Below are 26,305 nucleotides of genomic sequence, written 5' to 3'. Positions count from 1 at the left end.
TTGGAAAACACTGGGCTACGCAAAAGCTATTGCCGCTCACAGTTTGTGCAAAAGAGAGATTAATGTTTGAAGAGATTTATGGTTAACTTTCTAAAGCGGTTTAGTGTTGGTAGTCTGCGTTTTTCAAACGACGGGTTGGGATACGTGACTGGCCAACAAAACTAACGAAACAAGTTTAGTTTCAGTGTCGCGCTTGAACCAGAGCTTGAACGCAATGGAATTTTTCTGTTTTCGGTTATTTGCGATTAGCAACGTGGCAGTGATGAAAAGACTTTAAAGTGTTTTCTCAGTTTGCAATAAAATGTCAGTTGGGAATTTCTGAATGCTCATATTGTCTCTACTGCCATTTGGTTATTGCTTCTGTGGCATTTTGAAGAAACTGCCAAGTAAAAGTGGCTCATTTTTTCATCGATTCAACGTCTTCAAACTTGAATCAATGTAAAAATAGACTAATGGGTTGGCAGAAAACTGTAATAAACCTTCAAGGCTGTAAAGTTTGAACCGCTGTTGATTTGGTTTACTGAAAAAAAGGCACCAGTTTCTTAGATATAGCCAAGTTAACCACCATCAAGCATCAACGACAGACACTTTTGCTTCAATCAAGGAAGAGTGCGGTAGTTTCCTGCAGCTTGTTGCAACTGGTCTTATTTCTGATTAAGTATTGATTAATTTCTAAGTGGTACAAGCTTAACGTCAGGTGTTCAAAGGTAGGGGTAGGTCTTGTCTACAGAATAAGGACCTTATTCGTGCATTAGAGTCAGTTTCTCCTTATTCAGTAAATTTTGTAACAAACGTTATATTTCGTTAAAAAACTGTTGAGTCACATGTGGTAGCTTACAAAAGTAGAGTTTTGCTGAAGCGATCTGGCAATGTTAGTTATCTGCTCTTTGTAAATATAATCGCTATTTTCTAGAAAAGAATCAAAAGCATTAGCACAGAAATTATGTGCAAAATTGTGAAGGAATGGTTATTTAATGTTAAATAATTATTGGCTAACTTTAACCTGTGACTCATTTTACTGTTTTAGAGAATTTCAATTTATTACAAATTAAAATTGTACGATAATAGCCAAACAACGTAATCTCTTCACCATGGTAAGTAGCATCTACACATTGAAATAAAGTGGGAAATTTTTGCTCTAAAAACAATGATGCTATTCAAAGTAGCTTCAAATTTGTAGGCTACTAAATTAAGCTTTCATCAATTCTTTAATACAAAGATAAAGCTACTTTGAATAAATGAAACTTTGATTAAAGTAGCTTCATATATGGACTAAACTAAGCTTTCATCAATTCTTCAGTTGCGTCAGCTCTAGACTGTAGGTTACTGCGTAATAAAAATTGTATTATGGGAAGTTGCTTCAAGATGTGTTTGTTGGATTAGTAGGCCTAAAGAGTGAGCGTGGGAACAATATCATGGTTTGAAAGCCGCTCAAAGACTTTTTTCGCCTTAACGATCGAATTACGAAGCCACACTTCAGCCGTTTTTACTTAACTCTGCTTTTGATTAGCTTAAGCTTGTTATTGCTAATCCTATAGAACGTAATCCACTGGAACTACGACCCTGAGACTATGGTAGGCTACTGCTATTTTGCTTTCATCAAATGCTGGCATTTGCACAACAATCTAACCTGTTAGTGTTATTTATTAAGTAAGAATCGATTTCGCTATAGTAATAGCATCTTCAGCTTGGGACACGAAAAGACACTGAAGGATATAGGACAGGTCACACGCGTTTTGTTTTCGCACAGAGTTCACAAGAAAACGAACTTAAGACAAAACCGTTAAAACGTATAAATAATTTTTTTGTTTCAAATTGTTTTAGCTTTAGGCTAATCCGTCCTAAAGTAGGCTACTTTTTTGTGAAGAATTTAGTTTGTGTTTTATTTCGACCCAAAAATTTATGCTTTAAACGACCGATAGTAGCCTACAGACCAAATGGATGCAAATTGCAAAACCTTATTTTTTATGTTCAGGGATCGTTAGTTGGATTACGTTTTGACATGACGATTATTCCAATGAAAGATCAGACGTAAGTTTTTTTTTGCAGATTGTTAAAGCAAAGTCAAAAAACCGGACGCCTAATTTTTATCCTACTTCGAAAAAACTCCATTTTTTTTATGTTGATTTATTGTCTGCACACGTTAATTCAATAAAGAAGTGATAAATTTTTGCTAAGTGGTACGACGTTCACAATAGGCCTACATATTCTTTTTCAGGTCTTGCGTTAACTTTTTTTCTACTGATGGAGACACAGCATTCTGCTTCAACCCGAAACCAAATGAGAACACAGTTATCTGCAACACAAAAAAAGGAGGATCTTGGGGTTCCGAGGAAACATGTTCTGCCAATGGAGTCTTTGAAATCGGAAAGCCTGCAATGGTAAAACAAACCAAATGTTACCTTACTACGAACAAGCAGGGGATGGAAAATCACTACCATGATAGCCAAATGTAAAAATTTGGATTCATCAATTGGCAATGGCAATCATCAACAGGTTCTACCTGGATCGTTGTAGGCTATTTGAATTTTAATGAAGTATTTAAACGCCATTCACAAATTACCATGCAGGCAACAGCAAAAAGAAACTCCATGCTGTTTTTTGAACAGTAGGCTATCATTGGTTCAAAGCCTCCACATGTAAACGAAACCACCAGGGTTAGCTATGCTTCTAAAGAGGTTTTCTGAGAATACAAAAATTCCTACAATCATACACAATCAATTCTACACAATCGACCACGATGAATGACCCTTAACCCCAAAACTATTCCAATGTGCAACGTAAGCTACTTCGTTAGCTAGTATGAATTACAATAGATCCCAACTCATGTTTCAGGTTTTTATCGACTTTCGTGAAGATGGTTTCTTTCCTGTTTGTGGTGCTGACAGTTCCGTCTCAATCAAGTACGAACATCGCATTGACTTGAACAAGGTCACGCAGGTCAACTTCACTGACATGAATATCGAGTCACTCACTATCAGCCGGGTGCCAAACTAACGTGTGCAAGTTTTGGTCAACTTCACTTGATAAATTGCTTTTGTAACTTTTAATTTTGGTAAAAGTAAAAATTATTATTTACTTTTCGGAATCATGTAATCATATAACCACGCTAAGCTTTACTATAAACAGTGCAAGCTTATTGCTAAAGATTCTTTTGGTTGTTTTGCAAAGAAAACCTGTTGTTGCACTTTGCTATGTTTATAGCATATCATGCTCAACCAGAAACCTTTCTGCATGGAAAGTAAAATATTATACACCCACCTATCCAGTAAAAGTTACCTTTTTGTACTATTTCAAACTTGCTAGACGGGATAAATTTTGCATTGTTTCGCCCAACTACGTTGAAACGGCAAGACAAGCGATCATTAACAGGGGGTACTTTTGCACCCAACGTAATTTTAGGGGCCCGTGACCTTTTCAAAGGGTCAAACGTAAAGAAACTACTGCGTATTCTTTGGATATGGTGCGTTTTTCTTGTCCTGATTTATGGGCTCGAATATCTCATTGGTACCGGGCCTACATTATTCTTTCGACGGACCCGCAACTATTACTGGGTGGGTGCTTTCCAAAAAAACTAAGTCTAAATTGCAAACTTAACTTTCACACGTGTTGAAGGTGTTGCTGGCTAATAAAATCTATGAATCAACTTGCGCAGGCTTCAGTTGTGCATCAACAGAATGGAGGTATTTATAGAAATAAAAGATTTAGGATAGGGTTAGATGGTTCATTACAGAATATTATTTGTTGGTCTGTTTTCTCAGGTTTTCCTGAACACGTTTGCTTTTCCTTCTTCGAGAATAAAGCAGAGCTGCTTAGGCTACCACGTATGTCAGAAAAAGGAACCCAAAGTTATTCAAAGATGCCTGGTGAAGCTTTAGCAGTAGTAAGCTAGTTTTAATCAGGTGATGTCCCTGTCGAGAGAGGCCGGATTCACCTCCACATGCCGCAATCGCCTTCACACCCTGCCTCTACATCGATTTGTCTCAAGCACCTTCTCTTGTCCAACCGACCTTGCTGCTTATTAAGCCTTAAGCCTGAGAATCCAAATCAAAATCCAGTCAGCCAATATCGTTTGTTCAAACGACACACATTGCGCAACAAAACGCAGTAAGATAAAAAATTGTACGAACATAAAAGTAGGAAGACCACTGTTGTAAATATTTTCAAGAAAACGCAATACGGAATGTCGGCCAAGGTTGAGACAGAACAACTTCTATTTGCATTGGCGAAAGGGTGCACATTTCAAATTTGATTGTATAGCGAGCTTGCATGTGCTTCAAAGGACGACGTTCTATTATCAGTATGTTTTAGTAGCCTGCATAGGCTAGTTGACAGAATTATATTTAAAATACATAAATTGAAATGAGTTAATTGCGCTGAATATTTGGCACTCGGATTCGTCTTTACGATATTCGAAATGACAGCATCTTTAACGCATATACTGTAGCTGAATAAGCTAGCTAGCTGATAAGCATAGAGTTCGTTAAAATGGCTGGAATGCTACGTTTTGCGAAAAGCAATAGGCTACTTAGACAGGGAGTTATTATTAATTGCTGGTCTAGGACGAAGTTGATAAAATTGCAAGGCCTATTCGAAACATAAGTTTCTTTACAAAATAAATCAAAACGAAATAAAGGCAAAATAATTTTACACAACAAAGCTTCATTTTGGTTCGGAATGCAGGTACTTCTAATATGATCAGTTGATCACTCCTTTGTCTCAATAGTTGGTAATTTATCGAAAAACATGACTCTAGGCGGTAGGCCACACGCCTTCAATTGTTTTTACTTTCACATTTTCGCATGTTTCAAATTGTGAAAAACCAAACGAAACCAAACAGGAAATTTGATGCCGAAACAAAATATCTTGTTTCAAACAGCCCTAGTTAATGAAGTCATCAGAAAAGTTGCATAAATTCGGCGCACCATTGAAAGAAGAGGTGAGCCCCCCAACATGTTGCAACTGTAAAGCTGAAAACATAAGCTTGTGGAAGTCATAGATCAATTTTAATTGAAAAAAGTCTATAACAAACATGTCTTTACCCAACTCTTAAAAGCATGTAAGAACTTTTCAAGTTGAAAATTTTCTGAGTAACGTTATACCTATCGAAAGATACCAACAAAAACTTGCAATTTACAAAGACAATTTTATCACATTCTGTATAAACATCACATGAGAAATGTATTCGATTTGAAGCTTACACTCAATCACTAAAACCACAGGAATTTATGGTTTAAAACGACAAGTACTGTGTGTCATGGATACAAAGTATAGTGTCGAGAAAAATAAAAGCTTATTTGAACATTTAGTTGATCACAATGCCTTGTTACTATATACCAGTTTGTTTTCAGCTAACTAATACTTAACTGCAATAGACCAGTTTGGAAAAGATATGAACGCGGTTAAATAAACAACATGTCGAAATCATTTCGCTGAAACACGAAAATAGATCCAATCAAAAAAGTAAACGCGAATAACAGTAACCAGTAAATCTGTGAGGTAAATAAAATTAAGTCAAAACAATTATCAGTCGATCGAGCACAGTGCTTCATATGAAGACCCAGTCATCAAATCAGCCTTTTTTACATTGATTTATCGTCTGCAGACGTTAAATCAATGTAACAAACTGATTTATTGGCCGGGGATTATATACGAAAAAACGAAAACTTTATGTTCAATTTAGTTCAGGTGCATCTCAAGGTACAGTAGTTGAGAACAATTTCATTAACGACCACAGTATGGTAAACAAATCAATTCAAGCTCGTCTTCTAAAGTCAGTCTTGCGCGTAGGATTATCTTGAATTTTTTCACTGAAGGTTATATAACTTTACTTGTATGATCAGATTTCTCGGCTCCATTCTTCGCCACATATTCCTTCTCTTGAAGTTTCACCGATTGTAAAAAATGGGAATTGTATCCAAAAGATTCTATTTGACAACCTTATCTTTGCGGTTCTTCGATACGTTGGTTTGAACGGGACTGTTTGTTAAAGAACTCTTTCTCAATCTAGATAGAAAGTGAATCAAGTTAACACTTCACGTGCGATATGGTTTACACTACAGTACATCTATTAAGCCTTTTAACGTGTAAACGACATGGGTGGTCCATTTTAAAATGAAGTATAATCTGGCAATCTGTTGTCATTAACGGATAGAGGGACCTTGGCTCTTCCAAAAATTTTTACTGAACATTACCAAGATTTGTTTTCAAAAAGGTTTGATTTACTTGTAACTGTAATTAGCAGTGTTCAGGCTTCAAATTTTATGACATTCTGTCCATTTGGATATTAGTAGTAGAGTCGTGTGGTGTGCACATCTCATATACGTTGTTAAAGGGTTGAAGATTACGTTTTTCTTAACAGTTTCACAAAAAGTCGTGTCCGAACAAACGTTGATACATGGCCTGATACATTTGATACATTGATACATTTACATTTGATACATTTACATTTGATACATTTACATTTGATACATTTACATTTGATACATTTACATTTGATACATTGATACATTTACATTTGATACATTTACATTTGATACATAGATAGCGCTATCAGGCAGCTCACAATTTCACTGCAGCTTTCGTCCTCCCTCCAGTAGGTGGCAGCAAGTTACTAATGCTTCCCTTCCGACCTCGTTGCTCTCCCCCTAAAAAAAGCAATATTTTCTGAGTGGCTCTGCAAATCTTTTTGTAGGAGGTTCAAATAAAAACACGAGCAGGCAACAACCTATCCTCATTCACAATTCCCTCAAACACCGGAACAAAAGTCAGCGTCATGTGTAATATGTATCATGTCTTTGGTATGACCCTACGGGGTGTCGAACCTACGTGTATCGACTCAGGGGCGGGCACTCTATCCACTGAGCCGAAAATACCACAAGATTGAGACGCCACAGCGAGTCTCCCACAAGTCAGCAATTGTAAACTGAGCAAGCGACCACTGAGCAAGTGACAACTGAGCTAGAAACATTAGAGCCAGTGGCTGAAGTTGGTGAACAATGAAACTGAGAAAGTAATAACTGAGCAAGTCGAAACTTGGCATGTCACCTGTCAGCAAATTCACTTTAGCAAGCGATAATTATACAAGTCCGACGTGAGCAAGGAAATCTAATTTGCTGACTTGGCACTAGCTGAAATGTAATTGCTGAGTTGAAACACTTGCTGAGTTGTCGCATGCCGAATGGTCCGACGACCGGCCACGGCTGATAGGGGTTGTGTTCCGGACCTCAAGCTGAGCAAGGTAGTCTCCAACATGTGATGCAGACATCGGGATGCTATTCTGTTAGCTGGGAGTGTCGGTTGCGTGGCCGAGCGGTGAAAGCATCCGAATCATACTTTAAATAACGCCGGTTCGACACCTTGTGAAAGCACCAGTCTGTGTCTGGGCAAAACGCTTAATTACATAATTGAAGGTGGACAAGAAGATTAGCTTCCTGGTCTTCCGGTCTATTTAATTCAAATATTTAATAACTCAAAATGTACTAAGATACAATAAAATATAAAGAAAGCTAAAACCGGGTGGCTACTTTTTTGCTGTTACCAAAAACCAGCTTCCAACTCAAATGCAGATCAAACGTACGATGCAGGTACCACAAAGTACTCTGAGAAAGGAAGATTTCCTAGTCACCAGGACGCTAAAAAGACCGCATCTTTATTGGCCGATATGACCTCAACACACATATGCCTCATAGAGTGATAAATCATTTTTACACTAATCTGAACAAATCATACGTTGTACCGACCTGCGCTATCTTTACTTCCATACAAAGTAGAATTTCCGCTGTTACGCACGGCAGAGGCTTTGCGACGGTCGGACTTTCTGCGTGGTCAAGGAAATATGAAAGCCAAGTGTTCACTTGTTATGATTCAAAAAGGCGGGTTTCACTGGTACTTGTGTAATGTTCTTAGAGGCAAAGCAAACTGAAAACTCTCCACTTTGTAAAACTTATGCTGCACATAATGCGGTAGCCTAAGCACTTCTTTTCAATGGGATGGGTTTATGTTTGCTTCAACTTACGAATAAATGTCCACTGATCAACATAGAGCACTTGCATGTGACAGTCAGAATATCAATGTCCATACAGCGCACAGTTAACAAGGTAAACATGACATGTAGACAGTCTTGATAGTTCATCTTTAATACTCTGAATGTGTGCATGCACGGTGCATGTTTACATGCGCACGCCTGCTGCCAGTGACAAACTATTTTGCCTGTTAGATGGATCTGTACTCTGTTGCAAAAAAAAATTCCTAGTTTTGACTATCAATTAAAGTTTAGCCAACACATAAAATCAGACTAAGTTTGAATAGCGTACTCACCTATGAGGTTTATTGCTTGATTGATTGTTAGAGACGGGTAGGCGATGGTTGGACGGGGGACTTGAAGGAAGAAATGATGAACTACTTGAGTTAGGGCCTGACCTATTTTGGCTCAAAGGTTGATGATAATGGGGACCTCTGTGCCCCAAAGCCGTTGATGGGCCGTGGACGGCAGGGTTTGTAACTGATGACATGTAGGACGGATGGGAAAAATGATTGACTAAGTTGCGAGTCGGGTTTTGGGACGAACTTGTGCTTGGGATGCTGTATAGAGCAGATAATGAAGAACCTGAAAAACAGTTCTTTCTATTTCAATAAGCATCCCTGATTACTGACGAAGCCACGGTAGAAAAAACGTTAATTTTAATAAAAAAAAGTTCAGTTATTGAGCTCAGCTGATTTTAATTTATTGAAACACAAAAGCAATAAACGACCAACTGACTTTGCGAGCGTAATTCTCCATTTTTGGGATGTATTAGCCCAGTGGACCCGGGGACGTTGAGGGGTTGCAAGGACCTGGCTCTTTCTCTGGCACCATTCACTGAATAAATGTTAGAGTGTAAATTGATTCGACTAACCCAGGGATGTCTAAACTTTTTCCAAGGCGGGCCAAATTTAATAAGGCGAAGTGCCGCGGGCCAACAGCCTCTGATTATTTTATCTTGTTTTGCGTAAAGATGCATATATAGCACTTGTATTATTTAATGTCATTTTCATACGAAAAAATAATATGCATGTTTAAGGATTTCGTTGTATAAGCTACATATCACAGGATAGGATAAGTTAGACTGTATAAGTTAACTGCTTTTCCATCAGAAATTTACACATTCAGAAATTTTGTAAACCACAGCTGTGTCAGTCCTTCCCAAACAACAAAGGCATCGAAGTGTATTCAATATACATGGTCGTGTTACATTGAAAGAACGTCAAAGTGAATTGAAGATAAAAACCTTTCAGGCTCCCGGTGGAAATCGAAACACTTCGCTTCTTCCTCGCATTCTTCTCCGTTATCTTTGATAAACATTTTCCTGCAGATGATGAGGAATAACTGCTAGCGTGGCTCTTCATAGACCTAACGCAAGAACAAATTAACGAATGCTATTAAAATGCTGATGTAAAATAGCCTGGGGGAGAGGTTCGATTAACTAAAAGATAATAGTACACGCAAGCATCGACAACCCAGAGTGGTTTTGAATGGGTGTCGTAAATATCTAGATTGTGCAAAATCAGCATTTTTATAAACATTGGTGGTTCTAGCTTGGAAAAAATGTTATCACAAAACATTGTAAGGCTAACCTTGTGTCTTCATCTTTCGCCTTTTCCTCCTTTTCAATCAACATTCGCTCCTCTTCTTCTTTCTTCTTGTCTTGGAGATCAACATCCAGAGGATTTTGAGTCAACTGACAGTAAAAAAAAAGCCTATTCAGTAAAGTTAAATATTTTTATTGCTGTGGATTCAAAATGTCCGAAAATAAAAAATCAATCGAAACAATTAAAAAGTGAAATATGAAAGGTCCGACCCTTTAAAAAACAACACTACAATGCTACTTTGTTGAAATTGCAATCCAGAGATAGTGCTCTCTTCATTATTTTGGTCGTTTCAACTGTGCTTGCACAGTCTGCTTCAAACCAATCACCACATTTTGCTGTCTGCCATAGCAGATATGCTTCAACCCCCTTTGAATGCTGGGCAAGTAAGTTTTGCAATATCAGGTTTTCGTGAAACTAGGTTGTAAGAAAGAGCAAAGCGTCTAACTTTTTATTTCATAGACGTTGAATCAACGCAAAATGTACGAATTTTTCTAGCTAAGATACTTTTAAAAAAAAAAATGGTTGTTTGGATTTGGTCAGTTGTGATATCAAAGAATATCTACCAAGGTAATGGCCAGTGATGTGAACAGTGATTCGCTTAGATGCATCACTTGGGCACGCAACTGACAAAATCGTTGAACGGGAAGTCAATAACCCTTAAATTTATGGAATGTCGTTCCAGATTCTCAAACTATACCGTAGTTGCAATCTATTAATTAGCATTTAGTGATTGACTGATTTTAATACATGACGAGCAACAAATCACAAAGTTTCTAACGGTGGCTCACCGATTCCATGGCAACTTCAGTGCGGTCCAACTCAAGAATAGTATGCCTGATAGCAGCGCTCACATCTCGGTCCTTCTCTGTGGAGAGAAGCTTCCGTACACTTGTTTCTAAGCTTCCGTGCAGTGCCCTGTCTCGAGGTAGCTTCAGCAATGCCTTCATGCTGTAAGTAGAAAAATTAAGTTGTTGTTAACAATTTGCGGCATGACCGAGTGGTGAGAGCTCTGGTACGCCACTCGAAGGTGCGCCGGTTCGACACCGCTCAAGAGCATGCGGCTGTGTCTTTGGCAAGATACTTAAAGGTAATGCCTGAAGTTGGAGATGAAGATCGGCTGCTTTCTTGCCTTTCCGTCCACTTAATTTAAATCTTCAATCACAAGGCCTGGATACGGCAAAAGATCAAAATTTTTACATTGAAACAAGGCAACAAGGTTATAAAAGTTAAAGGATCTCTGTGCGAAACGACGGCAAATATTTTTTCCATATTGAATTCCGTTGTAAAACCTAAGGCCATTGACCAAATGACCCACTATAAAGAGAGAGAGTTTGGTTTAAAATATACTGAAATGAAGAAAATACATAAAGCCAGTAATTTAATTTCAACACATAATTCAACGATGGCTTCCACAACTAACTGTTGTCTCGAGTTTCAAAATGCCGTTTGCACAAGAATAGTTTCGCCGTTCTAGATTCTATTGTTTTGATCGGGATAAACCTGGTCAGATCCTAACACGTACCTCGGTAGTATTCTGCACAAACACAACCGAACATTCGGGACCGGATCGGCAAACAGATTCAGAACATGGCCAAAGAAATTCTCCTTGAAGAAAGATCGAGAAAACAACACCATGATATGACGGCACGCCGTGAAAAATAATATTCGATTTCGGAAATTCCTGGACAAGCAGAGATCTGTTGACAAAAATAAACATGATGACGCAACGTACAAGTTTACAGCAACGCGCAGCGCACAATTTTCCCACTTACCATCAATCAGTTTTTTGCACATCTCTCTTCGTTGGTCAACTTTTCTGTTATGACGTATGAACACACATATCGTGCAAGCTGAAGCCTCCCTCACTGGGAGATATCTCTGGGTAAGAATAACGGCATGTTAACCCAGCTAGCAAAAGTTGCCATTTTTACATCGCTTCAACGTTTTTAGACAGATTAGGTCACCCCTATACAAACTATTAGTACAAAATTATATAAATTGTATTTTTTTCAATTTAATATCGAAATAGAAGTCTTTGTCAGATTTATGACGTGCTATTAAAGAACAAGTACAAAGCCTTTGCTTCACTCTACAACTTGTACTTACGTTTGTAGTCAGTAGCTTGAACACGCGCGGTACAAATTTGTAGTATATTTGATCAGACGTCAGAACGTCAGGTAGTCGACGCAAATGCGTAACCAACGTCTCCATAGGACGCCATGCGCTGGGCCAGACTTCTTCTAGCTGCGTGATGGTAGACAGCAAAGCGCTTGTCAGCTCCATCAAACCTTGCACCTAATATATAGCAAAAGCAATTTGGTTTACTATTCGTTCTCAATGACCTGTAGTATACACACCAGGTAATGGTCAGATGTTTAAAAAAATGGTCACTGGTCAGATGTTAGAATGGTGAATTGCGTGTCAGAATGGTCATATGTGCCACACAGTGTCAAACAGGTCAGATGTAAGAACGGTCGGATGTGGTTCAAGCATGTGTCAGAAGTTCTTCTCTCGTGTTGTCGCTATATATCAGGGTACCCGTCGGTTAGCCACTGCCTGGTGACATCGTTAATGGAAACTAGGCCTTTCATGCCATGAGGTGGTCTAAAGTAGGCGATCCTTGATTTGTCAGAAGTTCGAAACCAGACATGCTTTAAGTTTATAAAATCTCTATTAAGGAACGGACACTCGATACGCAGCATATCTTATATATAACATTCATATAAAAAATGTTCTGTTTTATCTAACTCTAATCCAACAGTCATGTTCCAAATGGACGTAGTAGCGTTGGTAGAATACCTTGTTGTCTGCCAGGTTTCCTCGTATTATGACAGCTGTCAATGTCTCCGGCAATCTCTTCAAGAAAACTTCCAACACCGCAGAGGATTGTTTTTCACGTAACAGCAGCACCAACAGCGGTTGGATCAAGTGAGCTTGAGCCTCTAGCGTTTGGGCGACCTTAACCGCAAAGGCAGTTGAAACATACTACGAAATGCTGCACATTGTACAAACTATTGGCAGTTCATGTACTGATCGCTGCAGCAATTAGTAAACATAGAAGAAATTACAAAGCTTAAAATAGCCAAAGTTTTTTACTTTTTAAAAACGGTGTTTTAATTACATGTATAATGTATATGTGTTATTTTCTAAAAACACGCAGAATAATTATTCACATTCAACTCGCACTTGCTATGTGCAAAAATTTCTTTGAATCTAGAAGTGTAGCTTTTAGCTACTTCTCAAAACCTTAATTACATTTCATTGGTTTAGTGTAGTGTGCTACACTTGCAAGTCTCTTAGAAACAACAATCACCTCATGCAAGCCGGCCGCAATGTGCTTCCTAACGATAGTGTCAGGGTCAGAGCAAAGTAGTGATATTGAGTCAAGTAGCTCAGTTTGAAAGGCACTAGCCGCGCAAAATAAGGTAATAGCCTGAAAGAGGATAAACTGATAATAATTAATTAGTGAACGGCAGCAATCAATAAAAATTGATGTCTTTTAACCAAATGCGCAACAGTCAAAACCAAAACACTTTCTCTTTCATAAAATGTGCTCGGGTGCGCTTCTATACGGTTGCACTGACAGTGTCTGCTTTGTAAAGCGCTGAGGAACAACGCATATCTCTGATGAATGCAGCGCTATACGAAAATAAACAATATTATTATAAAATTCCCTGGTGAAGCAAGGCAAGGATATATAATGGAGTTTATATCCGTCCATACTCTGCTTTGCCCAGAGCACTTGTTGAAGTGATGCACATTTTTGTACATGTACATTGTATGTATGGTTGGTTGATTTTGAATCTTTATCCTCGGACTGACAAAGCCTTGATTGGTTATTCCTGGTAGTTTCGCATACTTGCAGAGGCTCTTGACGCAGGGCCGGTTACCGAGATTGACAGAGTGAAGTTTTCCGATTGTTGAAGTGTTGTTGCCGGGAAATTAGTCCATTCATTAGGTGCCGCTGAATGGAGAGCAGTCCTAAAAGTGCGTTGCTCAAGCGCTCACCCCGAGAGTCGAACTTGCACCGCGTGATCTTGAGCCCGGCGCGTAACCAGTGAGCCAAGGGTGCGGATGAATAATGTATATGGTGTTCTAAAAGTGCACTAATGTATTGTAATTTTTAGTAGCTCTACAAACAACTTGTATATGTTACATAATATTGCTGGTAATAGAAATGCATTCTACGCAGCGATACATGCAAAGTAGATAATTACATCTACAGAAAAGCGCACCGTGTGAAAAAGACCCAGACAGCACCTTTCCAAAACTTACAGGAAAATTATACGCGCAATGCTGGCGACATATGGTGTACTGTTGGAGTCGTTCTAGTCTATCTTCTTTAGACTTGAAGGCACCAGGCTCCTCCGAAACATGATGATTCGATAAAATCTCTCCCGCAGCTTCCACCGGAGAAGCTGAAGAAGTTCTTCCTAACTTGCAAAGATTACGATATGTCGATAGACACCACGCGCGCTGCTGAGGGTTCATGCTTGCTGCAATATTAAACATGAAATGCATAAATTCGTAACAACACAACAAATAATAATAAGAAAAAAAACAAACAAAAAAAACTTTGTTTTGCATAGTTTGGACTTTAAAAACTGATTCAGGATAATTTTGGGGTGCTGAATCCGAATTTGAGCTCAAACTGCCACCATCACATTACATTTTTAGAAATGAACAAAAAACTTTAAAGTTAGATAATTGACGTTGCATCTAATACTAATGTATGCAGTGCCAAAGCGAAAGGTTCGTGCAAGAAAGACCAAAATAGCTTTCTGGCCAGAGGATTGCTTCATCTTTGTGACTTGAAGCAAAACATTGACAAAGAGGGTGCTCAGTTATAATTCTAACTTGAACCCTTTACCTTACCATTACTTCTTTGTTAATAATTTTACGTCAAAAAAACAAATTGGTATCAAAATCGTCGTTTGTGGCCGTATTTAAGCTATTTGTGCACCCCATGACACGAATTACTGGATATAGCAATACGTGTATGACTGTAGGCTATGTGTAATTGACGCAACGTCAGATCTACCACGTTTGGAAAAAATAACAATTTGTTGTTATCATATTTCAAATACCTGACGTGATAAAAGAAATCTGTGGGCAGACTAGGATTCAGTATCTTAACATTGCCCTGAATCAGTTTCAATGTTGATACAAGAAAAATCGTACTGACCAGTGATTGGATACTACAGTTCAAGCATTGAATATACAATGACAGTGAGCGGTGTTTTCTGAATTTTTATAATATCTTTGCAAATTTTTAGCATCTTTGTACGTATGTACTTATTTCCGATACGTTTTCACAGTAAATGCAATTCGAAGCTCAACATGTTTAAAAACAGTTTTATCATAATAAATACAACTGCTTGGTTGCTTGGAAGAAAACATCTGATTTCAACGAGTATTCGTGTAAGAAACTGAAAATGTATCGCTTTTGAATAGAATCAACGTAAGAAAACGTTGATTTTAAGACAAACAAAGCTGATTTTGATAGCTGAGTGAAGAAAGCAAAACAACACAATCAAATCTTTCAACACCTTTAAACTACATTGAGTCAATTGGTCGAGATAAAAGCACAGGTTGGCGATGTATTAAGTTTTTGGATAAACCACTCACAGCGGTTGGACGAAAAACAAAAGGGTGGAGTGTAATTATATAGCCTACATTCTACAGTAGCCCACTGGAAGAAGCATATGAGGTACAGAAAGTTTCCCAGTCGCAAACCATCTACTGCATTTAATCGGCCACATTTGGTGTTTACAAAATTTCGAACAAATATTAATAATAACACATAAGTTCAATACTAGATCATATACAAATTAAATCAAGAATTGGTCAACACGACCTTATGCGGTACTCTTTGATTCTACAGAGACACAATAAGCCGGGTGCAACAATTCATGTAAAAGTTAGCCGTTTTATTTTTTATCAAAACAGTGCTTCAAGAGTGGTCTTTATGGTTTTAATATGAATTAAAAAACACCTATTAATTACAAAACATGGTAGACCTTAAACTTGATGACTTTGGAAAGGATCTTACGCTTATTTAGTGATGGCAAATTGACAGTTTAAAACTGGAAAGGTTGTTCTCAATATGGTGACTTCAATCCTGTCCTATTTTTGTTAACAAAACACTTCAAACATCGAAGTTACCTGAAAGATAGTGGCAAATTCGACCAAAATTCTCGGAAACACACAACATGGTGCTGTCCTCGGTTTGAAGAGATTGCTCACAAAAGCGACAAATTACTGGCACTACGTTTTGCGACAAAGTGTCTGAAAAGAGCACAATGCAAACATAAAACACGGACATAGAACTATGTGCACTACACAACTAATCATATTTAGTTCAAAAAAGCCGAAATTTAGCTCAGGCAGTTAAGTATTCTCACTGGAAACAATAACTTTGCTGAAAAAGACTCTATCAAAACGTTTATAAGATATTTATTATCCAACTGCTCAAGGCAAACGGCACATGGGAAGGGGGTAAAAAACATTTAAAAAAACAAAACTTAATTAAATAGTACAGCTGGTTTTTGCTCTATCAACAGCTACAACTAACGAAACTAAGATAATCACGTGGTTTGTGACGTCAAAACCAAGACCTTGGATAGTGGCAATTGATTGACGACTTGAAGTGCACAAAATAAAATCGAGTCAAATGGCAGATGAATGATTTACTCAGATGTTTACCATGATCAAGAAGATTTGTTATTTTCAGAAGAGCATCAAGCGCAGCTTCTCGGACCGTTGCTTCTTCATCTCCTGCAAGCTCCAGAACTTCTTCCAGAAGAGATTTTTTTGTTTCTTCCGCTCTACACAAGGGCAAAAATAACAATACTCTGTGTCAATACATGAAAGAAAACTTATTGTTTGCGTTTTTGAACGGCACTAAAACGTTGCTTTGAATCGACAAAACATGTTTTTACGGTAATCACCAGCAAATAGCTATGGAAATAAAAGCTGACCAAACTTTAAATCACCATAACAAATGTACAATTAGGAGATGAGCAAATACAGAAAGAGACTGTACAGTGTACACCAAGCAGTGATTATAGAAATAACTTCTGGTTACTGTACCAGGAGATAAGCACTTAAGCAAATATATGATTTAAAAAAGTCTGCTTGGCATACTCACCCCAAAGCAGTGGCTATAGAATGCAGGTGCTTGCACATACATGTACGGACATTATGTTCAACATCTTGGCAAAGTTGCTTGACAGTGTAAACGATGTCTTTCTTGACACTAAATAAAGAGAAGATGTTCGAGTCAATTTAATTTGTTGTTAAACCTTGGGCTATATCAATGTGTGATCGTGCTTTGTGTTGTATGCACCACAAACTATCAGTGTTTTATAATACAGACAGTTTCAGTGCAACCATAGAATGGCAGCTTGGCGCAATAGTGTTCATATCAATCTCGTCAATGCCAAGTGCTCGTAAGAACTAAATTCAGCATTTTTTTTTATAAGGTTTCTAATACAATTTCACAGGGCACTGAATCCAAGACTTAATCAAAGAATGAGCGAGGTAAATGTAATTGAAAATAAAACAACACACCATTGCTGTAAAGCTACTTGTGAAACCTTACGTAACGATTCCATCATTATTCAACGCAATCTCTTTTTAACGCAAATCAAACTCGACGGCAAGAGACAATTCCGTATTTTTCTCAATTAAGCTACTAATTTAAGAATAATCATTCTACGGAAATCAGTAATTTCCAATTTGTTTTTGTTTTACCAACCTGCTTTGGCCTGAAATAGTTTCGGATAAAAAAAAAATCTTGTAGGCCTATATGAAAGTTTACCGGATAAGAGTTTTGTTTATTTGCGCTGGTTTGCTGAATAAATTCCTTTCACTAGTAAATAGCACTGCGTCTCAGAAATTGGGTGAGAGTAGCAAAATCAATCACAACAGAAATTGTAGTTGTGCTGCATAAACGCTTCATCCTGTCTGCGCGGGCCGAGAACAAATGTCTCAAATATCGGTATCAGTCTGGCTCAGATAGTTAGGAACAACAGAAATACCAAACATAAACGCCTGCAATAGCGATTATTTCTCGTCATACATGCAATATTGTACTTACATATTGGTGTCGAACTTTAAAGCAATGGCGCCTAGAATAGAGCAGCAAGACAATCGGGAAGTTGTTGGTTGAGACAACTGGCCTTTAGCTATGGCTAAACCCAGGATTTCCCGCCGCACAATATCTCGTGAGAGAACACTTATAACAGATATCAGACAATCAAGCCACGTTTGAGATGTCACTGCAACACAAAATGTTGTTTAAACCATGAGGTTTGATTATTTGACGTTAAATTCATGCAAAAAAAAAGTATTAGAAAGTTGTTGATGGATATAAAAAATTTATTTGCTCTGTCTGCCAATACCTGTGTCTTTTGTGCTCAGATTCGCGATGATAGTTCTGAGAAAATGCTGAGTGTAGACCGCAGAGTGGAGCAAGTTGTCCTTAGCTATATTGGCAAATACTTCCGAAGCGGCCATCTGTATGTCAAGTCCTGTCCACACAAAAGGAGTCGCACTAAGAAAAATACACTCTGAAAACCATGAGATCTCAATAATCTTAGTTAATTGCTGCAAAATAAACTTTAAAGTCAATCGACAGGTGTAGCGCGTGGGAACTTTTACAATTATTTACAAAAGCTCACTGTCGATTTCATGACTTTCCAGTCAGAAAATATTTATTTTTTGCATTGGTTCAAAGTTCAAAAAGACTGATCTGTCGTTTGGATTTAATTATTTTTATTACAGAGAAGTGGGAAAAAAGCTAAAAGATTGTCGTTGAAGCGCTGGCGTTGCTTCAAGTGGCCCTGAGTCCGATTCCACATTGTAAAACTTAAGAATTTAAAAATTATAACAATTTTTTATAATTGTAATTTTGCAGTTGTATTTATTCATGACTATGTGGTTGAGTAAATCTTTTGAGTAAACCAAAGACAGACGGGTGAAAACAATTTTTTTTCAACTTAATTACTTACTTCGGTCACAAGCACGTTTTAACGTTCGCGTTTTGTCGCTTCTACTTTTTTCTCGACCTTTGCTATGTTGACGTGTATTGTTTTTGATATGATGGTCAGAAATAAAAACAACTGAACTGATCCTTCATTCAGGAAAATAATTTCTTGAAACATTATTATTAATTTTCGAGTTCGGAAACGTTTGTTATACCAATTTTCAATATAATTTTAAGCTTACAAATTATTGTTACTATATTCTATTAATTTTATAGATTCTAATAAATTTAAAATTTGATTCAGAAACAGAAAACGTTTAAAGACAACCGATCACCGATTATTGTAGTCATTCGTTTTTATGACAACAAAAGCGGCTCATTTTGGTAGTAGTAAACAAGGTTATAGCATCACTAGCAACATTTTAGCAAAGTGTTAGTAAAATTGGACTGATTTCTACGTCGCGTACATCATGGATGAGCTATACCAGGTGTTTTTCAACTTTTTTTGAGCCACGGAACACTTTATGCATTAAAATTATCCGCCGGACCACCAAATGAAATTTTATAATTATGTAATAAAATAAACAACACAACACCAATTTATCCACTTTTTCTCAGTGCGATATACTGGACCTGTTTGGATGAGCACAAAGATGATGTTCGGGCAACAATTGCAGAAGACAAACACGAAGCTCTTGTGATTTTCCACCGATGTTCCACGGAACATGTTAGTCAAACTAGTAAATTTCTTACGGAACAACTGCTGATCTTTCACGGAACAGTAGTGTACCGCGAAACACCGATTGAACATCACTGAGCTACACTGATGTACCGGTATATATATCGCAAAATTTGACCAATACTATTACCGAGACTTACAGAAAACGTTTATTAATATGAAATCTGCTAAACCAGTTTGAACAAAACAATAACATTGTTTATTTTTAGAAGCAATGATATCATGCTGATAAGCTAGAAAAGTATGTCTTATCTGCATTGATTCAACGTCAACAAACGTTGTCTATATTTTGGATGGTATGAGTTTTTTTGCGGGGCAATGTTTGGAAGTCACTGTCTTGGAGCGGTTCTTTTTATTCAAATGATGAACCATTTGCAATAGCCTTACGTACATGATTGATAAAATTGTTATTTGTGTTTCCTTCCGCTTTGGTTAGCCATAAACCGTAGACCAAAAATGAAAGAAAAATCACAACTACCAAAAAGGCAAGAACATCGCACTAGGCCAGTTATAAAATAGAAAAATACATTGATAAGTAAGAATATGTACTATTGTACAAAGAAAAGAGCATTGTTACTTTGTCAAAAGTGACCTATTTTAAACACACAACAAATGTTTTCAGAAACTGAGCTTAAAACAAAACCATGACGACGAAATTTTGCATCCAAATCAAACTCGAAAAGAATGGCATGAAGCCACATAGGCCTACCGTACTAAAACTTTCTGCGACTTTCAGCGTTCTGACATTTTCCTTTGTTTTGGGCTCCATATGCACAACAAGCATGAAATCAAGAACAAAATACAAAGGACCTTGCCTCAAAAAGAAATTTTAGCCTTGAAAAAAAATTGTGAAATACATTCGTTAAGTGCAGCTCTAATTCGCCAGTCCAATGCTATTGCTGCCATTAGAATACTCGCAATGTTGGTGGAAAGTGCTGTACCCCTACCATTTCACAAGTTCGGCAAATACCAGTCATAGAATACAAGTTGTTTATCCGATTAAGTTTGGTGAGATTATCTTTTCTTTAATAATAACAGGGAACTCCAGATGAAGTGTAACAAAACATTACTTTTGTATCGTGTGTCCATACGGTGGTGACGGTCCAGCCCACTATCAACAATGGTAGGTAAAGGTCCCATACTCAGTTACTGAGCTTTGGGGAATGAGAAGATGAAGTTTTCATCACACTCGGCCATCAGCACTAAAGAGAGTAATGTAAGGTGGCCAGTTCCTTTCTCTTGGCCGCCTTTCCTTCGGCAACTACGCCTACCCAATTTATTACACCCTGGGTAGAGGTGAGCGTCCGGTGTTTTCAACAACCAGCTTAAGCCAGGAATCGAACCAGTTTCGCATTATTGGAAAGCGAGCGCCTTACCCGCTGCGTCATCCCAACAATGGTAACTGTGATGACATACATAAATGGGTAAAAAAGAGTATATATGACAAGTCATCCAAAGTTATAAATTGTGGCTTTCTCACATTGACATGCAACGGTTTCTTCATCACTGCGATGACGTAACATAAACAATCACGGAGAATAGTGTAACAATTAAATCACGCTGACATAAAGCGTTTTTGAACAGTTGTACTTCGATTTCGTTTTGTTACTCTCAGCGAGCGCGAGTTCTTTGTTGCAAAATTATGGCGTTCGTTCCTTTGTTATTATGACGTCACAAAAACAATGAAGAAGCAACAATGGAACGTGACGAAATGACACAAACTTTTTTCTGAACAGTTTTGTCATATCAAAGATGGTCTGCTCGATAAAACACTCTGTTCTATAATTTGACTATCATTACTACGTGTTTTTGCAACATTAAAGCATCGGTATCGGCCTAAGAAAGTGATGTCGGTATCGCTGATTGATTCTTGGCGCCATAGATTCCAATAACAAGCCCTTTAATTTTATGTTAAGTTTCGTAATTTATTGCTATTACTGTTCAGTTTTTTGCAACTTTTCCAACAGGCCAACAAGCACCTATTCAAGGCGATGCCAAAGACCGTTTAGAAGATATGTTGGGTCCGGTACCATGTACCGGTATCATTCTGTACCAAGGTCCAAAAGGATTCTCTGTCAACACCTGGATTTAGACAACAGTACGATGTTCAGTGTCTCCATAGTGCAGCTCAACAAGTTATTTCTTTATTCTTAAATTAACATGACATAGGACATGGATTGTAGTTCACTGTGGCAACTTTTTTAGTAAAACGTTCAAGTTATTATGAAATAAACGTGATCTCTTTTCTGCTAGAATTGCACAGAAAATTTAGTAATATTTACCCGCAGTATGAAGCAGTTCTTTGACTTTGGGAATGACTCTTCGAATGCATTCATTCTGCCATCCTTTCAGCAGCTGAGGAAGATTTCGAACGACGCTTATGCATTGCACTTCTTGGCCAGAACTGCGGATGACAACGACAGGTTTTGAAAGAAGTTAAATGACCACAATCTAGTTAAAAAATCCGTTTTTGTGCATTGATTCAATGTCTGTAGACGCTAAGCTTTTCTATATAAGACATTGTCAGTTGTGGCCACCTGAAAATAGACTCGTAAAGAAAGTAAGCAGATATTATGATCGTAAACATGGTATGATTTAGATTTTAGACGACCGTGCACTAACTTTATGGTAATAAACTTAAAAAAACACACAAACTCCGTCCTCACAAAGCACTGTCGTGAGCTGCTGCAAAAAGTGTTACGTCTTCATCATAAAAACACAACATTTTATAGTAAAAAAATTTTACGTTTTGAAGCAAACGAAACTTGCTTTTTGGACTTCGTTCAAAGTGATTGTTGATGATAATTTAATATAAATTCTTTTTTGCTCATGCTGTAGCTGCATATACAACAATACAATGAAGATGGCCATGTTCTAACGTTAATGTTAGACAAAATACTAAGCAAAGTCATGCTGAAAGATGCCTATGCCCTATATGTGATGTATGTACGTAAATACTACAAGTAAATTTTGCATACGTTTAAGCTGAATATTCTTTGTTCAAACGGTAAAGTCAAAGATTACAAAATTTACATCTTAAAAATTTGACAAGATCATGGACATTTTTCTTCCTGGCTACGCTAACGCTAAAATACTTTTATCAATAAAAAAGAATTCGGTCACATACTGGTGAACAAATGAGCCAAAACTCTGCGGAACGTAGATTCATGAGAAGGACAACGTTAAGCACCATGTAAATTTTTTTCGTCATAAATTTAAAATTACAACATGTATTGTTCACCCCTCGGGCCTCGGCCCTCATACCACAATGGTAGAAATTGCTAATCGCACCGCCTAGTACATCATAAGTCAACGTGCGAGCTTAAAAATAAACTGATCAAACATTATAATGTAATATTCCTGAATTGAAAAATTGACGTCGGTAACGTCACCATGCGCACCAAGTTTATTGAATGAATACACTTTGACCATTTCACAGTGAAATTTACCAGAGTAAGAAGCCGTAACAGATTGCTTGAAAACAGAAGCATATAATTATATTAAATATCCTGCAACAATATCATGATCCTGAATGAAAGCAAAAAACTTCAAAGCAATAACATATCTACCAAGGTACTTGGGAAAAACAAGCAAATGACTTGAGTCAAGTGCGTGAGTTGATATCGAACTTTGCACCAAAGAAAAAAGTTAATCTCAATGAAAGTGAAGTGAGTGGAGAGAAAGGTGGTTCCATCCAACCACTATTGGTCGCGAGCTTATAATATTAGATATTGTTCCTGAAATGACATTGCATTGTTTGAGTCAGCTACCTTCGTATGTCCCGGTGGTCATTCAAAAAGTCTACGTATTGTGCATAAAATTTACGTTTAGTTTCGCTGTTAAAGCGTTTAAGAAACAACAAAAAGTGCGTTGAGATGAGAGGTTGTTTGAACAGCCATTCACAGTGGCAAAAGTCATGAAGCTATTCTTATTTTTCAATAGAAGAAATTAACTTGTTTACTACCCAGTTGACTCGCACACGAAAACAAACTCGGTCGATTGTTGCTCAACAGCGATATGGGATGATGCTTAAACAAACCCAACAAAACCTCATTTAAAAATAACATTAACAGCAAACAAATTTAAAATTAAATGCGTTCGTTTGAAGAAGCTTTCTTATCTTTATATAAATTAGAGCTCAAACAGAAATTTTTTAACGTGTTGGTATTTGTACCATCTAGGTACATCAAAGTGTATGCCTAGTATTACAGTGATCTACAATTCTACATAGCACAACTTAATGCACAAACATAACACTTTTACATCATATGGTGGAAAGTTCACCGAGATGCAACATTGCGCAAAAAATAACTGAAAATGTTACGTGAAACGCACAACACATCGACTGTAATAACAATGCGTCTTTTTAACGTGGTACTGAATCTTGTTTCTGCTTGGGATTCAGCAAAAGAAATAGATTCTGGTTAATGATGTATGCTACTCGGCTGCACCTTTATACATACGGTACAGTTGCACTGACACTGTCTGCTTTGTAAAGCGCTGAGGAGCAACGCATATCTGCAATGGATATAGCGCTATATGAAAACAAACAGTATTATTATCATAAAGAAAAGAAACAAAAAAACTACAAAACGTAAAACTTTATTCCAGTTCGTTATGATTCTAGTTTTAGTGTGGAGTACCCGTCATTTTAAGTGAAGCATTAGCCTATAGCCTACTATTTTTCTGCCTCCAAATGAATAACACAACAGTCTGAAAACAAAAAGATATTGTGTGATTGCCTTTACTTGTAAAAAGCACTAAGTCAGTATGAAGTAGAAATTGTTTAGTTGGGTTTTTGGGTGAAATTCAAACACTTCAATGAGGAACTTTTAGTCTATACAGTATACAATATCATAGAGTAATGACAAAGATTTTAATTCACACCAGAATGACAAAAAGCAAAAGTCGCCAAGTCAGTTGCCACCAAATCCCAGAAGCGGTGATTTGTGATTATACCCAGACAGTAAATCAGTCATCTTTTGCATTGATTTAATAAAGGATAGAAGGTAAATATGGAAAGGGTAAAATTTTCGGAATGGCCCATTTCGGTGAGTCCGATCCCTTAACGGGGGATTTTTTCAATTTTTTTTTTTAAATTATCGGGTACCGTAGCCTAATTATCATTGCCGTTTTAGGGTTAGAGGTTTGGGTTAGGGGTTAGAGGTTAGGAGCTCACCGAATCGGACTTACCGAATAGTAGCAAACCCAAAATTTTTGGCTAGATTCAGTGTTTCATAATGTTTTATAGTATCACTTTGTCAGTGACACCACAGAAATAAAACCAATCAACAAAACTGCCTGAATGCAGATTGCAGAGATTGTTCATTTCTTTAAAACTGCATTGTAAATATATTGACCAGCAAGCGACACAAATCACAGTTTATGTGCTCAGTAACGGGCTATGTTTGTTTTTGGATAAGTTCAAATAGAATTAATAACATAATTGATTAAGAGTTATAAACAAATCACTTATATACAAACCAACTAGACTAAAGGTTGAACTTTCCTTTCGGATTTTCAAGCGTTTGTAAAATGTAAATTTATACGACTGTATTTACACAAATTAAAACATTTCCTTTCAACCAAGCATAAAAATGTGATTAGTGGCCAAGGCCAATCCATAGTCAGCATTCTTGTATCAAACAAACTTCAGCTTGTGCTAAACTGAAAAATAACACACATACCTGAGGAGAAATACAGAACGTTCAATATCATTCAAAGACTCGTCAACTGTCAATTTGTCAAGTTCTTCTTCAGTCTGTGAAAGAAAATAAGCACAGACACGTTTTAACAATGAAAGATTTCATTTGTTTTCTATGAACTGTGATGAAAAAAGAAACAAATGTACAACTAGTGGCATTAATATATGCATACGATGTGGGTCAAAAAGTCATGTCAAGTAGAAAAAAAAAGAAAAAAAGCATTAAGCATTACAATGATTTGTGAAACATAATACTTCAAAATCAAGCTCTTGGATAAGTATGATGCATCAAACAAAAATAAATGGCAACATCAAAAAACACTATTTGGCAAAACTTTGGAAATCAACACAAATATAGAATCCATATTAACATTTAAATACAAAATGCATGACTATCTCTGAATGCAGTCAACCTCAATTATGCCAGTAGTAAATGAGGAAGCGTCATTCTTCAACATTTGCGGCTTCCGCATAACAACCAAAACATTATGCAAAACAGATATGAAAAAAAAACACTTTGGAACACTGCATGACAAAGAGAACACTGGCAAGATTTAAAGGTCAGCATTTAGTTCATCAAAGGCCACATTGCCTGTAACATACAATGATGACACATTAACACACATATCGACATAATATTTGGTGAAACAATTTAAAATGTAGTTGGTGTTTTGAAGATGTTTATATATATCAATATCATATATTTTAAGCCACACTTTCAGTTGCACACAGCAGTTGAATTACAGCCATATTACCTTTAAGGATGTCTTTACATCTTTTTCAATATTAAAATCTTGAATATTTTCTTCTAGTAAAGTTATTTCACTATCCATAGTGCAGTAAAATCAACGATGTATTATAAAAAAAGTAGATGGACGTAATGTATTCTACAATATTTCCATCATTGAAACTTTTCAATGATCTTCTTAAATTTTACAATTACATATCTTATTTACAAACACAACAAGTTGCATGGCCTGCAAAAACAAATCAAAACTGTAGTAAATAAACAATGTGTATAAACTGTATATCTATTAAATCTTGTGATTAAAATTTCAAACTACATATCTAGGTGGAAAAGCAAGAATATATATATTATTATTGTTTATAATATTTTTCAAACCACTCACTTAATTACCAAAACGTACAGATTTCTTATTATCTCAATTACCAAAACTGCTATGCAAGGGAAGTTCATCATTATAGACTATTTCTTTTTCATTGAAAAACATAGTAGCAATGA

General features: G+C 36.9%; 2 protein-coding genes across 3 annotated transcripts; one reads left to right on the top strand and one right to left on the bottom strand.

Annotated features, from left to right (window-relative positions):
- Positions 1-1,025: 1,025 nt before the first annotated feature.
- On the top strand, positions 1,026-3,650 carry LOC145764853 (grifin-like). The gene is made up of 4 exons (XM_082576538.1): positions 1,026-1,094; positions 1,976-2,031; positions 2,219-2,381; positions 2,836-3,650. The coding sequence occupies exons 1-4, from the start codon at positions 1,092-1,094 to the stop codon at positions 2,995-2,997; spliced, it is 384 nt and encodes a 127-aa protein (XP_082432664.1). The 5' UTR covers positions 1,026-1,091; the 3' UTR covers positions 2,998-3,650.
- Positions 3,651-4,061: 411 nt separating this feature from the next.
- LOC145764544 (serine/threonine-protein phosphatase 4 regulatory subunit 4-like) lies at positions 4,062-25,996 on the bottom strand. Of its 2 annotated transcripts, XM_082576166.1 has the most exons (22): positions 25,818-25,996; positions 25,046-25,119; positions 21,641-21,762; positions 18,036-18,164; positions 17,732-17,912; positions 16,781-16,888; positions 16,336-16,457; positions 15,796-15,918; positions 13,906-14,126; positions 12,944-13,063; positions 12,430-12,588; positions 11,737-11,925; positions 11,403-11,508; positions 11,153-11,327; positions 10,419-10,578; positions 9,616-9,719; positions 9,270-9,391; positions 8,762-8,860; positions 8,320-8,608; positions 7,743-7,819; positions 6,566-6,647; positions 4,062-6,006 (listed from the first exon to the last, which is right to left on the bottom strand). In XM_082576166.1, exons 1-22 carry the CDS (start codon positions 25,893-25,895, stop codon positions 5,928-5,930), a joined length of 2,919 nt encoding a protein of 972 aa, XP_082432292.1. In that variant the 5' UTR covers positions 25,896-25,996; the 3' UTR covers positions 4,062-5,927. The 2 variants fall into 2 exon arrangements, with proteins under 2 accessions (XP_082432292.1, XP_082432293.1); XM_082576167.1 differs by lacking the exons at positions 21,641-21,762; positions 25,046-25,119; positions 25,818-25,996 and adding an exon at positions 20,429-20,499.
- Between the last annotated feature and the right edge of the window lie 309 nt (positions 25,997-26,305).

The sequence above is a fragment of the Aplidium turbinatum genome, chromosome 2 (assembly GCF_918807975.1).
Source record: "Aplidium turbinatum chromosome 2, kaAplTurb1.1, whole genome shotgun sequence".
In the NCBI taxonomy this organism is placed as follows: Eukaryota; Metazoa; Chordata; class Ascidiacea; order Aplousobranchia; family Polyclinidae; genus Aplidium; species Aplidium turbinatum.
Note: the sequence above shows the minus strand (reverse complement) of the source record. Positions and strands in the feature narration are given on the sequence as shown.

Coding starts and splice junctions, on each gene's coding strand:
- LOC145764853 (XM_082576538.1), top strand. Junction 2,032..2,218: donor ATTCCAATGAAAGATCAGAC/GTAAGTTTTTTT, acceptor ATTCTTTTTCAG/GTCTTGCGTTAACTTTTTTT. Junction 2,382..2,835: donor AAATCGGAAAGCCTGCAATG/GTAAAACAAACC, acceptor CTCATGTTTCAG/GTTTTTATCGACTTTCGTGA.
- LOC145764544 (XM_082576166.1), bottom strand. CDS start 25,895: ATGGATAGTGAAATAACTTTACTAGAAGAAAATATTCAAGATTTTAAT. Junction 11,328..11,402: donor GTGCAAAAAACTGATTGATG/GTAAGTGGGAAA, acceptor TTTTGTCAACAG/ATCTCTGCTTGTCCAGGAAT. Junction 9,392..9,615: donor GCGAAAGATGAAGACACAAG/GTTAGCCTTACA, acceptor TTCTTGCGTTAG/GTCTATGAAGAGCCACGCTA.